Raw genomic sequence first — 16,430 nt, 5'->3', positions numbered from 1 at the left:
TTTAGCTGTAAAATCCCCTTGATATAGGTTAAAAAGGTTACATTTAGGCATATAACTTCTTGGTTAAGGTTAGACAAAAGGTTTGGTTTAGGCACCCAACTAACCTTTATAAAATCTTTTTTAAAGTTAAAGATTTTTATCATAGAGAGTAATCACATTGCTGACTCATCCCGTGTAAATAGCCACACGTGAATTAGAAGGACAGTGTAAGAATTATCAGGACCTTCCGGCAGACAGCCAATCAGAGGCTCAGAATAATACACAATGTGTGAATATTCATGAGGTCCTGCTAATACACAACCCGGCCATAGGGGGCGCTGTGGTGATACACAGATTATACACAAAATCAGGTTTATGTGTATTAACTGGTCATCTGTTTTTTTTTGCATTTTTAGGGTCAGTGGACCAATAGAAACACTTCTACATCTTTAGAATTTTTTCAAAATTAGCAGGACACTGCTCCTGTCCTGTTAATACAAAATGTCCTTCTAGTGTGGTGTGTATTCTGACCAATTGTCCTGCTAATACACATGTACACACACACACACACACACACACACACACACACACACACACACACACACACACACACACACACACACACACACACACACACACACACACACACACACACACACACACACACACACACACACACACACACACACACACACACACACACACACACACACACACACACACACACACACACACACACCTTAGTTTTTGCTTTGTTTGGTTGTGATATTGTAAAAAGTATATAAGTTTTATTATTGAAGGATTATTGATTGGCTACTGATAATTGTGACGTTAATAAATTCGATTATACTTAATTAGCAGTTGCTGGTGATTATTTGTGTACTTATTGTGATAATTGCTGGTCGAACAGGTCCGCGCTCGAATTCACACCTTCCTTTGTTTACTTTTAAAGGATTACTACAGAAATGAGACTGTTCCACAGTTTGATTATTGGTCCCTGACTTGCGGGGTGGTGCCCCTTTTTGATTGTTTGTCGATTTGCCAAAGTTATTAATAACCATATTCATAACTTCATTAATATTGATAAAACATCTTTTGATAATTTGCCAATGATCAAATCTGTACCCTACGGGTATCCTCCACAGTGGTTTCGTAGCAGCTACTTGACCATGAAGGCCTGATTCGCGCAGTCTCCTCTTAACAGTTGTTCTAGAGATGTGTCTGCTGCTAGAACTCTGTGTGGCATTCATCTGGTCTCTAATCTGAGCTGCTGTTAACTTGCGATTTCTGAGGCTGGTGACTCGGATGAACTTATCCTCAGCAGCAGAGGTGACTCTTGGTCTTCCTTTCCTGGGGCGGTCCTCATGTGAGCCAGTTTCGTTGCTAGTAGCGATGGTTTTGCGACTGCACTTGGGGACACATTCAAAGTTTTCGCAATTTTCAGGACTGACTGACCTTCATTTGTTAAAGTAATGATGGCCGCTCGTTTCTCTTAACTTAGCTGATTGGTTCTTGCCATAATATGAATTCTAACAGTTGTCCAATAGGGCTGTCGGCTGTGTATCAACCTGACTTCTGCACAACACAACTGGTGGTCCCAACCCCATTAATAAGGGAAAAACTTCCACTAATTTACCCTGACAAGGCACACCCGTGAAGTGAAAACCATTTCACGTGACTACCTCACGAAGCTCATTGAGAGAACACCAAGGGTTTGCAGCGCTATCAAAAAAACGAAGGGTGGCTACTTTGAGGAATCTAAAACATGTTTTCAGTTATTTCACATTTTTTTGTTAAGTACATAATTCCATGTGTTCATTCATAGTTTTGATGCCTTCAGTGAGAATCTACAATGTTTGAATGAACGCATTGAATGAGAAGGTGTGTCCAAACTTTTGGCCTGTACTGTATATTAAGTTGAAAAAAAAAAAAAAAAAAAAAAAGGTATTACAAGTTTTCTGTAATTTAATGTTTAAATATGCAAATTAGGCATCATCTAATTAAATATGCGCTAATTTGCATATATTTAAAAAAACAAAATCTGAGTATTGGATAAAGCCAGGTTAAAAATTCTTTTTTCATTGTGTTCACATATTAGATGGGGGAAAAAAATTACAGAGGGATTTAAGGATATCTACTTTTGTTATCATGTAAATCAGAATATACTGTCAATAGCCTTAAATAAAAAAAAAATTAAAAAAAATGTAATTGTCTTCATAATATAACTAGGTACAAGACAGGGAAGTTTGGTGTATAAATGTACTACTGAAGTGGAGATTTCGGACTTGGAGTATGAGAGGAAAGTCATTTTGAGAAAACGGGCTTTAAAAGATTTTTATAGCAAAATTCCACTAATTTCTAATGAAAGCCATGAATTACAGACACATATCCCTTCCATGTATCACACCGTTTAGCATCCAAAACCCATTATTGCTTCATCCATCACTGACACATAACACATCAACATGGCCTTCAACTGAAGACCATTACATCACAAACTTCGAACTGACAGAAAACAACACAGCCTAGTTCCCCCAAGTTAGTTTACAGTCTACATATCCATGTCAGTGCCATATGTAGGGCCCTCCTTCATCTCCTGCTGGTGTCTTTTCACTATTTTGGCTGTGCTTACACTTTTACGGCTCCGCTTTGCACTGGTGGAATGGACGCTATTGGCTTTTGAGATCCTAACCATGTCGTCATCCTTCATTGCATTGACAGTCTGTGCTCTGAAGCCACGATTTCTCCATCACAGCCAGCATGGCAGAGGCACCCTCATTGAATGTAGAAATAGCTTTCATGGTTGCAGTTTTTGGACACTGGGCCCATATGACCAAGTTGAGGCATGCGTTGGCATTCTGAGTGCCTCCATGCTGCACTGTCACTGGACATCCGGTGATACACAGGGATGAACTTCTTATGAATTATTCAAAAGACCCATATTTAGAACGTTGGAGAAAGCAAACAAAGTAGACTAAATTGTTATTAGACACATTATCTTCACACTGTCAGAGATACGAAGAAGAGACGGATCCTGACTAAACACAGGCTCAGTGACCACCAAATGGGTCAGACAGAGATGCACTTCCTCCTCCACTGGGAAAAAGTCTTCCAAATCTTCACTAAGAGATTTACTCCTTTGAAAAATAGCCAAAAAAAGTTAACACCAGAAATAAGGTGGTAGTTTTCCTAGGAGAGGGGACAGCTACATATGGATCTGCCTGCCACAGCCTGGGGGACTAACAACCACTTTAGGATCCCAAAATTACAGATTTGTTTAGTATTGTATAGTAATTATATTAGAATAGTATATATGTGACACCTACATATTTAATATAATGTAGGGTATGAATTTCTGTAAACTGCTTGGTGTAGAGAGCGAGAGCGAATCGAGAGATTACCTCCGCTGTCTGAACACTCCTGTTTTCTGAACCACAGTTTACACATTGACGTACTATGTGAAGGCATTTCATCATCTCCTGTCTTAGTTTGTAATCCCCTTTGTCTTCTTGCTAATGACAACTGTTTTTGTCTTCTCTGAGATGATTCGACCGTTTGACACATTTCTTTCGACATTCTGAACTACCGCAGAAATATCAAAGCACGTCACGTGACGATTCTGAACAATCACATTGTCAGAAATTGGCATTAGCCAATGGGATTGAGCATTTAGAGTTCAATCCCCCCCTTTTACTTTCACGATTGGTTGCTGATGAAAAGGAAATGACCATATTTGGATCCGACAGCATTGTACAGGAGAGAGAGCGCTTTCCAACAGTATATGTGATGACAGGGTGCAGACAGCGATCAGGGAGCAGCGGGATGATTTAGAACGCCAACTTTTGTTGAATTTAGGAGAAGTCTACTGACGCAAACAGACAAAGTGTAGTAAAATAAAAGACCTAAATGTGTATTTTTTACTTTTTTTTTTTCACCACAAGTCTGAAAGAATACATGTTATTCAAGACAAATAGCCCAAAATCTCAAAATTGACCAGTGAAAGAAAAAGAAAAACGATGTTTTTGCCTGCCGTGTCTAAGGTGAGACATACATAGATCGAGAGATTGGCATGGTTTTATTTCAGTTAGCCTAATAGCTGGATGGATTTGCATTGAGAGATGATTTTATGGAAAAGTACCCCATGCCAATCTGTAGGTATGGTGAAGGGTATGTGATGATGTGGGGCTATTTTAATTCCAAAGGCCAAGGGAACTTTATCAGGAAGCATCCTGAATCCATGAAATAACTGGCCTATAAAAATAAAAATCTGCCTGCTCCTATGGGAATTTAACATAGGGGTGTCTATACTTACGCCCCCTGTATTTAAATTTTTTCAATTAAGGCATTAAGATCAATTTCCAAAAGATGATTTTTTTATTCCTCTTTTTAGTCAACTTTAGCAGGGGTTCCTATACTCATGAGCAGCACTGTATATGATATATACTTCAAATAATTTTGTAAGTAGTAAAACAATACAAACGCAAACCGGGCAAAAAAATGCATTTTAAAAGGATAGAGACATTTTGAGTCCCCCCTCCCTTGACTCACAATGGTTTGATCCACTTCTTGGTTTCCTCCCTTTACATTAACATATCAACCAGTAGCCTGATCTAAAGTTAGCATTGCCCTTGAACCCATGGCATACCAAGTGACCGTTGTAATTTACTTGCATACATAGGTGTATGCAAGTGCCCTTTTCCTTATTGTTTTTATTTCATGTCATTCTATTCATTTATTTTTATTTTCATGCTCTCCATGTGTTTTTTTTATATATATTTTTTTTTTATAAAAGTACTATCATGTAGCACTTTGGGATTTTGCATAAATATAAAGTGCATTACAAATTAAATGTATTATTATTATTATTATTATTAGTGGCTGCCACTGCATCGATGCAGCATCGTCCATGTCCGCATCACGATGCATCAATTATTTGATTAATTTCAACACCTCTACTGAATATCAGCATCAGCAAATGAAAAACCCCAAAGTTAGACAACAATTATACATATAGTACAAAAACAGCCATGACAAAGAGACATGTTTCATGATGTCCACCAGATCTTAACTGGCAGCCCCCTGATTTTGGTTTAGCAACAGGATAGAATGATGTATGAAAGACTTCTTGAGCCAGTTGTGTCTGTCTGTTAGAAGGCAAAACCTTTCCCCATTTATAAAAAAAAAAAAAAACTAAATTTGTACTTGTGGCAACCCTTGTTATTAAATCACCACACTGCACTGTTTAATATTCCTGTGTTTGAAGATGAATGATTTCATTTTTATAAAAAAAGACCTTTCAGTGTTTCTCCTAAGATTTTATTCCAGGGGGCGGTGACTCTCCCCCAAAAAGTTGTTGAGTGACTTTGGCTACTGCAGCGCACACGCACTATGTAGGATTGTGTGAGTCACAGGCAAGACGGAGAGCTTTTGCTCTAGGATGGTTGTCGTTTCTTCAGTTTTTGGAGCCGGCACAGAGGGAAGTGAGGGACACAAGAAATAAAAAGAGAAACTCTCAAAATGAAACTTCCAATACGCTCATTCACAGTCATACTTGTAGTTTAATTTAAAAGAAATAATGACACTTTATGATCCATTTCTGTGTAAAAGGGCCGCACACACCTCGCTTAAAAAATATAAATAGAAGACTGTCCTATTTTACGCTTTTAGAGCGTATCTCGGCGGAGCATTTTATTTATTTATTTTTAGTTTTAGTTTTTTAAAATGGACTATATTGCATAATTATATAATGTTGTCGTCGTCCCCTTTCCTCAAGGAGACACACACACGCACAAATGTATGTATATATGTACGGACTCTCCCAGCATGCAGCATAAAGTCAGAATATTTGTAGGATTTTAGCATTAAATGTTATCTAATACATGATTCTGAAGGCAGTACCATGGCACAACTGTTGACCCCTCAGGGCTGGGTAGTGCTGATAATGTTTTGCCTTTTCCAGTCAACACCCAGATTTACATACTGTCAATGGAGGGCTTCCTCCTAGTTGTCTCCAACGCTCTCCCCATAGGAAAACAACAGCACAGCCATCGCAGAGCGGTTTTACCAAAAATGTATTTATACATAAATACTAAATAATGAGTAGATTTATCAGACTTGACACAAGTACAATTTTATTCTAACCTATACCAAATGATGGCCAAAATGACTTTTTGGCAGCTGGCATACCTCAACAACAACGGGTTGCATTAAACTACGGAGGCTAGCCAAGTACAGCAAGCTGTGCATGGTACTTGGAGAAAAGATTTTCGAGGAACCTTACCTGGTCAGCCACTCTGTAAACCTCGTTCTTGTCGCTGCAGTCACACAGATAGTAGTGGACTCTGCTGGCTCCGCTCTGCTTAGCCAGTCTAGCAGTTTCCTTCATCCCGTCCTGGTTAATATCCCACAACACCAGCACAGTGCCACGAGCCGCAAACTCCTGAGCCATGAGGCGGCCGATCCCGCTACCTGACCCCGTGATCAGCACCACCTCACCAGCGATGTTCTTCTTCTTCGTGGGCACAAAGATGTGGATGAAAGATTCCACATTGTACCAGATGGACAGCAGGAGGACTTTGATCGTTTCCAGGAAGAAATTCATGATGGATCTAGGAAGGAAGGACAGAAAAGAAAAGAGGACACAGAAAGAAAAATACACAGTGAACGCAAGTAATAAGTTTCAATATTGCAATATTTGTTTGACTCTATTAGTTATCGATCAATCTTCAATTCGTCCAGGCTTTTTGTTTTCCAAGGTGGGCTGCCTCCACATAAACATGAAGCTTCCTACTGTGAATGATCCTACATGAATACATTATTTCACATGGAAGATTTGTCTGGGCGGTTTCTCTTCTGGTCTGAGGTGGGCAGCTCTGTTGGAAAAACATGAGGTCACATATTTCTGTGCTATAATCAGAATTTAGCAACACTCAAAGTAAAATTAGTTGACGGTAGGGGTGAAAAGAAAAAATAATTCTGTGGCAATAGTGTATCGATACACGGCCGCCACATATCAATCTTTAATTATATAAGTATTGGTCAGTTTGTCTGCTTGACAATCCCATTTTTATAGCAATAAAAATGAAGTGAGATGAACAAACAGAAATTTTTCTTTTTAGATAAAAACAGATGTTGACAAAATTTCCATTTGTGGACATAATTGGAAATTGGGAAAAATTTGAAGTTGGGAAATGGGTAATAAATTGCAATAGGTTTAAAATCCCAATAATATCATATCGTGACAGAAGTATTGTGAGGCCTCTGGTGATTCCCACCCCTAGTTGATGGCTGTGGGTTTGTTACCAAAACCTGTGCAGCCTTATCTTGCACGTTGTGTTACCCAACACTACACATGTTAAAATTGGTCTTTCTGCACCTGTGCTCACATTGTACAAATCAATTTGAGTGAAGCCCAGGGTTTTCCCTGGGTTTTGGGAGCGCTTAGGTGCACATGATGTCATATGCTCATTTGCATATTAGTGACGTCATCTCCCAATTATTTGCATACCACGTAGTGGTTGTCGGTTACAGCGAGCGACAGATTACCAAGGCAAATTTTGGAGGAAGCAGCATGTCACTAAAATGAGAAAAGCTGGTCCACCTTAAAGCCAGTCCACCTTGGCAGGTGAATGGGTGGGTCTTTGTTACCGCGGCTTCACCGCCTCATCACTAACTACTGCGCAGACTCTGGCTCCAAAATGACAAGATCCAGGAGATTTTGGCTTCACTTTGTACAATGGGAGGAAAAGGAGACGTTGTCCGTCTATGGTCCAGACTACATTTCGGCTAATCTCTATGGTTTCCCAGATTACACTTCGGCCAATGCGATCCCCATCTTTTGCTCCCCACGCAGACCGTTTACCTGCTTGCAACCAAAGTTCACTCAAACTTGATTGAACGCTTCCAATACGAAAATCTTCCACGTGGCCTACAGATTGTGTATTCATATGCAGCTATCCGTTTATAGAAATTAAATGAAATCTGATCTAAAACTTCTTTTTTTAAAACATACACACCTACACAGCCCTGATGAAGCAGATAAGATGAATCTTTGACGGTTAAACTAAAAATTAATTACAATGTAGTCATACATATTTATTGTCAAATAAAAATAATTGAAGATTTGAAATAAGCTATATAAAAAAAAAACATCAACTTTAAAACTCATTAAATGTGTCCCAGAAGTTTATGCACTGGCATAAAATTGCATCTAACTTAACTGGGCATGACAGAAGATTTAATGGTATGACATGGTACTCTTTGGATGCTTTTATATAGACCTTAGTGGTCCCCTAATACTGTATCTGACGTCTCTTTTTTATAGACCTTAGTGGTCCCCTAATACTGTATCTGAAGTCTCTTTTATATAGACCTTAGTGGTCCCTAATACTGTATCTGAAGTCTCTTTCCTGAATTTCAGCCTTGGTGCAGAATTACAGCCACTAGAGCCAGTCCCACAATGAGCTTTCCTTAGTATGTATCATTTCTGTGTCTGTAGCTATTGAGGAAGAGAGAGGGGGTGGGGGCAATGTGGAGGGTGGGGGTGTGGCCTTGACCAACTGCCACTTTGCTTGTTTGAAAGCCATGATGTCTCTCTCTCATGGGTGGGCCAAATTCTCTGGGCGGGCAAAGCAGAGAAAGGGGAGGTAACCTTCCTCCTTATGACCTCATAAGGAGATTTCATTTTCTCAAAGGCAGAGCAGGATACCCAGGGCTCGGATTACACCTATCACCATTTCTAGCCACTGGGGGACCATAGGCAGGCTGGGGGGACTCATTAATATTAAAGGGGTGATAGAATGCAAAACCGATTTTACCCTGTCATAGTTGAATGAGGACAGTTCGGTGGGTAAATAGGACATACATAGAAGCTCAAAATCCCATTGACACCCCTTTACTATGAAAATCTCATATTTTGAAACTGCCGCTGAAAACGGGCGAATCCCAACAAAGCTGGAAGTTGACGTCAACCTCCCAAAAACCGGAACCTTTGTCAGCCCATGGGTGTATTAAGAGAACGGTCACGCCCAACATTTACATAGGCGACACAACGGACCGAGATCAGGTAGTTTTCTGAATCTAGCTAGGTCACGCAGATCTCTGCTATTCCATTACAAAATTCACTTCTGAAACTTTTTTATGCGAGAAATCAACCATATAAAGCTCAAATATGGGCCGCTTTACGAAAATGGATGGCTACTTGCAAATTTTCTCCGACTGTGTGTCGGAGTTTAGTGCCGCTGTTGGTGCTGCCTGGGTTGCTACATCGCCACCCTGACCGCAGTGTCAGCGAGCTTGATACGCCCGCAATCTTTTACCGCAGCCCGCAGGTTCCAGTTAATCTTATAATGGGTATGTGTGTTGAGTTATTTAAACAAACAATCGGGAAATAAACGCCTCTTGTCCGCGAGTCTCGCATTGATAGAGCCGCGGTGAGATGGAGTCCATCAATGAGAGCTAGCTAGCCTCCTCCTAACTCTGACATTCACAAAAATACATTCAATTGAAATCCGAAATCGGACAAGTGTTAGCTAAGCTTTGTAAGACCTTGAGAAACCTGTAATATTCATGCCGTGTGCGAAATTCAAACTGTAAATATACTTTAGTTATGCGAAAGTGAGCAAGCTGCGATATTTCCCCATTGTAATGAATGGGACATATAACAAGCAGCTGCTCGTCCTACAAAGACTCCTTGCGTTCATAAAAATGCCTTAAAATCAAATCGGACACAACGGTTAGCTTTATAAGACATTGGGGAATGATGTTATATAAGTGGCGTGACGAAATTCTAACCGTAAATATATTAGAGTTATGCCGGCAGCTGGCCGCGGAGCCCTGCAGTGCAGTATCCACAAAGGGTGACTTTGCGCTGGGTATGGAGCCCAGCAGGCTGCCGCTTTCTCGTCAGACTGTGTGGAGCTCCTAAAGTCCGACACGTCTTACCAAATTTGCAATTAGCCATCAATTTTTGTAAAACGGCCCATATTTCAGCTTTATATAGTTGATTTCTCGCTTAAAAAAGTCTCAGAAGTGAATTTGGTAATGAAACATTGCAGTGTCTGGAATATGAGATTCTGTCGCTTCTCTAATGTATGTGTATTGGGGATTCGCTCAACCAATCAGCGCGCGTCTCTAATGTCTGCGTATGGCAAGTCGCTCAACCAATCAGCGCGCAGCTCATCTAAATATTCATGACCATACCATATTTGGAAGAAAAGCTCTTGTTACAAATAGGGCCAAAACACAGGGATGCATAAGGGCCAGTAAAATATCAACCAGGCCATTTTCAGCCCAACCAATGTTACATACCCCATTAGGAGACCATAAGGAACAGTGTGAAATACCCTATATAATCATTCTATCACCCCTTTAACAAACCTCATGAAGTGACATTTTCATGCCATGGGACCTTTAACCATTTGCATGGTTTTCTAGAAATACCTTGCATGTTAATTAAAGCTGCAGTAGGTAAGATTGTGAAGATTCAGGACTTTGCCAACAAATTTTAACATCGACAACTTCTCAGTCCCTCCCCCCTTTCTGCTGCAGCCCAAACTGTCTCCTAAGCCCCTCCCACACAACGGAGTTTGACAGAACTGCCTAGGCATGTCAGACAACATCTTCAATAACTAAACACTAACACAACATTAACTTTACTCACAAACAGTAAAACGATGCTAACTAGCAGGCTACCGTTAGCCATTTCAGCATCATATCAGACAGACCACTGTGCTAACGTTACTATCATCCTCACCAACGTAGCTTTGTGGACTTTTGACTAATAATAATCAAGCGAAAGATAAATCATTCATCGTAATTATGTTACCTGTCAAGAGGAAATGTGGCTACATCTGCATCATTCTTCAGAGCTTTGAAAAGCCGCTCCAATATTCACCGGAGTTTTGGGAAACCTTTCTGCAGCTCGTGCGGGGAGGGGAGAACACTATATATGCGTGTACGTGCCTGAGCAGTGATTGACAGGCAGATAGACCCCCCCTGTGGCCCTGATTGGAGAAAATCAACCGGGAGCGGTGGAATTTTGCCAATGGCACTACAGGCTATAGGAGGTGCCAGAGGAGTTTTTTTTTTTACATAATTCATGTAGTTCTACTGGAACATAGGGTCAGTTTCAGCAAATATGACAGAAAGTTAGTTTTATAAGACTTACCTACTGCATCTTTAAGACTCAAAGTTATAATACATTCACTTTTAAGAATTACAAAACTACTAAAATATCAGTACAATATCTCACCTAAAACGACCATGACATTAAAACCTAAAAGCAATAACCGCGTGAAGAGTAGGAAAAGCACATTCCTGTCCCCTACAGCATGCTTTAAAAATGCATTAATGTGAATTATGTGAAGTTTCTGTGAATAACATTAGGGGTAATGGGCAAAAAAAATAAAAAATAAACACAGGCTCATTAGGTAAAAACGTGCGTGTTTAACGTTAGCCTATATATGTTCTAATAGATTAACCTGTTTAAGAAACTTTCTTTTAAAAGAAAGCCACCAATAGGCTACCTTTACCAGTTAAAGTCATCAACACTGAGCAATAGCCTACACTAAAGACAACGACTTTTTATTTTATTTTATTTTTTTTAAATTTTAGGACTCGCTTAATAATGAGTTTGTTTAATCGAAATGAGCTTCTATAACTTACCAAGACAGAAGTCCTACTGAGCGAGTGAGTTTAACAGCTAGTATATCCCTGCACGCTTCCAGTACGTCCCTGCACGCTCCCAGTACCGGGGTGAAGTTAGTTTAATGTTTGACATTCTTCGGTTTTAACTTAACGTTATCAGATTTAACCTTTGCTCACCACACAGACGGCGTTATGACACACACATTCTGCTCCAATCAAACGTATGTCATCAGGTTAAAGTTGATGAAAGCAACATTAAAGCTCGTGCAGCCCGTGAACGTACCGTGATGTCTGTTTAGCGGGGTTACAGCCTGGTTACAGCGCGTCTAGCAGTTTGCGTTCGGGCTTTCGGGCTACTTTCCCGGTCGAGCCTTGGTCGTTGTTTATGTAGCCCCGGGTGAGAAAAAGCAGCTGCTCACAAAGCCGGATGTAGTGTCACGTTACAGCAATCAACCACTCCCAGCCCTGCGAGTCTCATCTGCATCGCAAGGTATTATGGGACTTGGAGTGTCTGCTTTTTCACATTTTTGAATGGCCAACAAACGCTGTAAAAAAAAGGAGAAAAAAAACTAAAACATGAATAAATCGTTCCCATCAACGGTCAAGAGTTAGCAAAACAAGAGTAAAATACAAATTATTACAATAGTGAATAATATAACTTGAATAACCTTTGAAGATTTGTATTACTTTTTATGAAGTGATCATATTTCCCCAGAAACAAAAAATATATGTTTTAATTTCATTGGTCCTCACTTCTCTTGTAATGAAAATCTTTAAAAAAAACTTGTGAAGGCAGAGCTTTGTAAGGGGAACCGAGCATGCACTCAATCCTATGCAATGTGACACACAGGAGTTGATGATGCTTAATCTACATACTACCTAACCTTTTAAACCACTGACTTTGTAAAAGTATAGACGGACTATCTGTGACGCTCAATGGTGTTTTTTTCCCCCAACTGCTCCTTCCAGGCAACGCTGCGACCGCTGCCTTCAAGGCACCTAACCCTAACCCTACCTAACCCCTGCCAGTGCCTTGGGGACCAACTCACTATGTTTTAACCCAAACCTAACCATAACCAGTGCCTCCAGGCAGTGCTGCCTGGAAGGCACCGTTGGGGGCAAAAAATACAGGGGCGGGACTGCAATTTAAGATAATAGGCTCGTTCAAGATGAGCCAGATCTGCGCAGATCTGCGCAGAATCGATCACCGGCGATCGCCGCCCGTTGCATGCCGGTTAGATTTGTGTCCGACTTGATCCCGACTTGCTCTGACGTCATGCACACGTGGGCAACGATAATCTCACGAGACCAAGGCGGCCGCAGTTCTGAGACGCAGGTAGCGCAGTTGCTTTTCACCAACTGCAAGAGCCAGGCGGACGCAGGCGGACCCAGGGCATGCTGGGAAACGCCGGTCTCTCAGCTGAATGAACAGCTGATTGGTTCAGAATCGACTCAACATGACGACGTTTTATATAAACTTTTCATTGATTTTGAATCGGAGGGATTTTAACTGCTATTTGTCTGATTTAAAGGCTTATTCTGTACAGAACACCTGTTGTGTGGCTGATAGTTACGTTTAGAAGTCAGAGAGACTAAATCTGTTCAGGTTACGGATCATCTACAGTTTGTTGTTAATTAAAATCAGCAACAGATCGCATGTAGAGCATTCTGACAGCTACTCTGTCATAATAAAATCAACTGGAGACTGTGTAGGAGCTGATATATGGGTCTGATAACATTTTATTAAATCGGGATTTAAGGCCCACAGTGTTTGTGTCACTTCCTGTTGAGCCTGAAGGCTGCTGTCAGCTGCTGGAATCAGCTGGAAAACTGTCCGATTTGAGAGCGGACTTTTGTCACCGCCCCCTGCTGCTGCCGCTTGCTCTCGTCTACTTTACAGGCGAGGCGCACTTCATCTTGAACGAGCCTAATGAGACGATTGACCCCCCGCTAAGCCACGCCCGAGAACCGCCACAGTCCAATCGTGGCTTAGCAACTGTAACTAGGCGTGGGAGGTCTGTCAAGCTTTCGAGCGAGGGAAACATGCCAAAGCGTTGTGCGTATGGATTGTGCAAATCTGATACCCGGTATCCTAAAAGTTTGGACGGGGTGGTGGAATTTTTTACCGAAACCTAAAACCCAAAGGGAGAAATGCCGAAAAAGCAGTGTGGGAGACCCCATTCACAACTAGCTAAATGTCGACAGATTAACAAAAGCACCTACGTCCGTTTGCTCCAAGGCAAGAACACGCTAATGTTAGCTAGCTAGCTAGCACAGCATTGCTTGGAGATAATGATGGTTCTTTGTTCATAATGCATATATTTGAACGTTGTGACCAAATGCCATGCCGGGTACATGCCTTCAAAGTTCTCCCATTATGTTTGGCAAAACAAAACACATGGCCAAGAAGCCAGCCTACAACAAGGCACGGCTGGCAACCACTAATCACCGCCTCCAGCTGCCTCTCGTTTGCCCTTGTTAGGCCAGGACAAAAGGAGCCACACCAACCAAGGCAGGTTAGTCATTACATTACATGTCATGTCATTTAGCTGACGCTTTTATCCAAAGCGACTTACAATTAAGTGCTTTCAACTGTGAAGGTTCAAACTCCAGACAACAAGAAGTAAGTGCAAGTACATTAGCTTTAAATAAGCAAAGCTACAAAGAGACATATGAAAGTGCAGGTTCATGAATTTTTAATTTTTTCGGCCAACCTGATGTCGATGGGGAGCCACCATTTGGGAGCCAGGACAGTGAACAATCGGGATTTTGTTGAGTGATAAGTTCTCCCTCGCTGTGAGGGGGCAGCAAGCAGTTTGGCTGATGCAGAGCGAAGTGGGCGGGTTGGGGTGTATGGTTTGACCATGTCCTGGATGTAAGTACTAGTGTCTTGATGCGGGCAGCAACTGGTAAGCAGTGAAGAGAGCGGAGGAGCGGGTGTAGTGTGAGAGAACTTTGGGAGGTTGAATACAAGTCGAGCTGCTGCGTTCTGAATGATCTGCAGGGGTCGGATGGCACATGCAGACAGACCAATCAGGAGGGAGTTGCAGTAGTCTAGACGTGAGATGACTAGAGCCTGAACCAGAACCTGAGCAGCCTTCTGCGTTAGAAGGGGACGTATCCTTCTAATGTTATGCAGCATGTATTTACACGATCGGGCAGTGAAGGAGAGTTGGTCGTCAAGTGTCACACCCAGGTTTCTAGCAGTCTGGGTTGGGACTACCACAGAGTTGTCTATTGTTATAATCAGGTCCTGGGTAGGAGAGCCCTTCCCTGGAAGGAAAAGGAGCTCCGTCTTGTCAAGGTTGAGTTTCAGATGACGTGTGGACATCCAAGAAGAGATGTCAGTCAGACAGGCCGAGATACGTGATGCTACATGAGTTTGAGACTCGGGAAAGGAGAGAATTAGTTGGGTGTCATCTGCGTAGCTGTGATAAGAAAAGCTGTGCGAGTGAATGACATACCCGAGAGAGTTGGTGTACAGAGAAAAGAGGAGGGGATCCAGGACTGATCCCTGAGGAACCCCAGTCTGTGTTTGCAACTCAAGCTAACCACTACTCTGTTTCATGCACCCAGAAAGCCCGTAAATCAAGCCAAGGACGACTGGAGCCGAATGACTCTACAGTCTCCACTGGAACTCGAGGTCTCCTGTCCCCTCCTTGCCCAACTTCACCGGTGAGCCCCTCTACTGCACCTCGCCTACACAGCAGAATTCCCCATGACCTAACCCAACCCTGCACACTAGCCACGCCACAAGGGAGCTACACCGCTGCACTCTTTATTTTGCTGTACAAAGAAAAATAAAGCACCCACCTTAGTGGGTTTTCACTGCAATTTTGTCTCACCGCAACTTAAAATAAAGGACAATTCCAGCGCAAAACGAACCTAGGGGATAATAACAGATGTGTACCCACTCAATCGCTCTCTGGGACATGTTTTCATGCTAATCTAATGTGTTTGTAGCTTGAAACAAGCTAGCGCAGACTGCTGATTAGCTTACAACGCTAGTATTTGAGACACAGGGAAAATAAAAAACAAATCACTATTTATACCACTAAAAAGGCTCTATCTCCACACTTCAACGGTAGCATAATGAGGGTCCCTAAATGTTAACCAAAGCATTGAAAACTTTGTAAGTGTACAGACAGTTTATTAAAGAGATTGTAAAGACAGAAGTCACAGTCTCGTATACAGGCGGCCACCGTTTTGGGAGCTACGGTCTTTTCTAAACTATATTTTTAATAAACTGTGTACACTTACAATGTTCTCAATGCCTTGGTTAAATGTGCCAAAGCAACTGAGAAGAATTGAAGCTACTGTTGTGAGCTACAAATACCAAGTTGATAATACAGCTCCATGCAGGTATATGTAGGATGTATTTGTATGTTTATATGATGTAAAATACACTTGGACCGATGCCACAAGTCATGTTCATTTTCAGTTCACATATAGGTAGTTATGTACAGTATATGGCCTTTACACAGATTAACTACCTATTTCCAAGTGTGTAAGCTACAGTTTTGGAGGATTTAATTGCACACATGCATTAAACAGTGTTTTCCAGAGTATGAATGAATGATGATGAATGTATGAATTTAGGCTCATATCTTAGCTGTATTATATCCAACTGCAATGACTGCAGACCTCTTACTTATGTATGTAAACATGCAATGATAACATGAAAATGATGATAAAGGATAATTATCCACATGTCTATTTAGAGTGTTAGAAAAGGTGGAAGAACCTAAGGGACAGGTTCTTAAAGTAGAGGAGGCAGCAGAGAGGAAAAGAAAAGTGCTGGGGGC

At 41.4% G+C, this 16,430-nt stretch overlaps 1 protein-coding gene across 3 annotated transcripts in view; it reads right to left on the bottom strand.

Moving 5' to 3' along the window:
- Nucleotides 1-12,042, bottom strand: part of LOC120568595 (epidermal retinol dehydrogenase 2-like) — a 108,258-nt gene extending 96,216 nt beyond the window's left edge. For 2 of the 3 annotated variants that reach the window (XM_039816208.1, XM_039816206.1), the window contains exons 1-2: nucleotides 11,909-12,042; nucleotides 6,260-6,587 (exon numbers count right to left, since the gene is read on the bottom strand). In XM_039816208.1, coding sequence (XP_039672142.1) covers nucleotides 6,260-6,580 — 321 coding nt within the window. In that variant the 5' untranslated portion in view covers nucleotides 6,581-6,587; nucleotides 11,909-12,042. Of the gene's footprint in view, nucleotides 1-6,259; nucleotides 6,588-11,643; nucleotides 11,793-11,908 lie in introns of those variants that run through there. The other variant, XM_039816207.1, reaches the window with a different exon arrangement.
- Between the last annotated feature and the right edge of the window lie 4,388 nt (nucleotides 12,043-16,430).

Source organism: Perca fluviatilis, chromosome 11 (genome assembly GCF_010015445.1).
Source record: "Perca fluviatilis chromosome 11, GENO_Pfluv_1.0, whole genome shotgun sequence".
Classification (NCBI taxonomy): domain Eukaryota; kingdom Metazoa; phylum Chordata; class Actinopteri; order Perciformes; family Percidae; genus Perca; species Perca fluviatilis.
The sequence above is the reverse complement of the archived record's forward strand: the minus strand, read 5'-3'. Positions and strand labels throughout refer to the sequence as shown.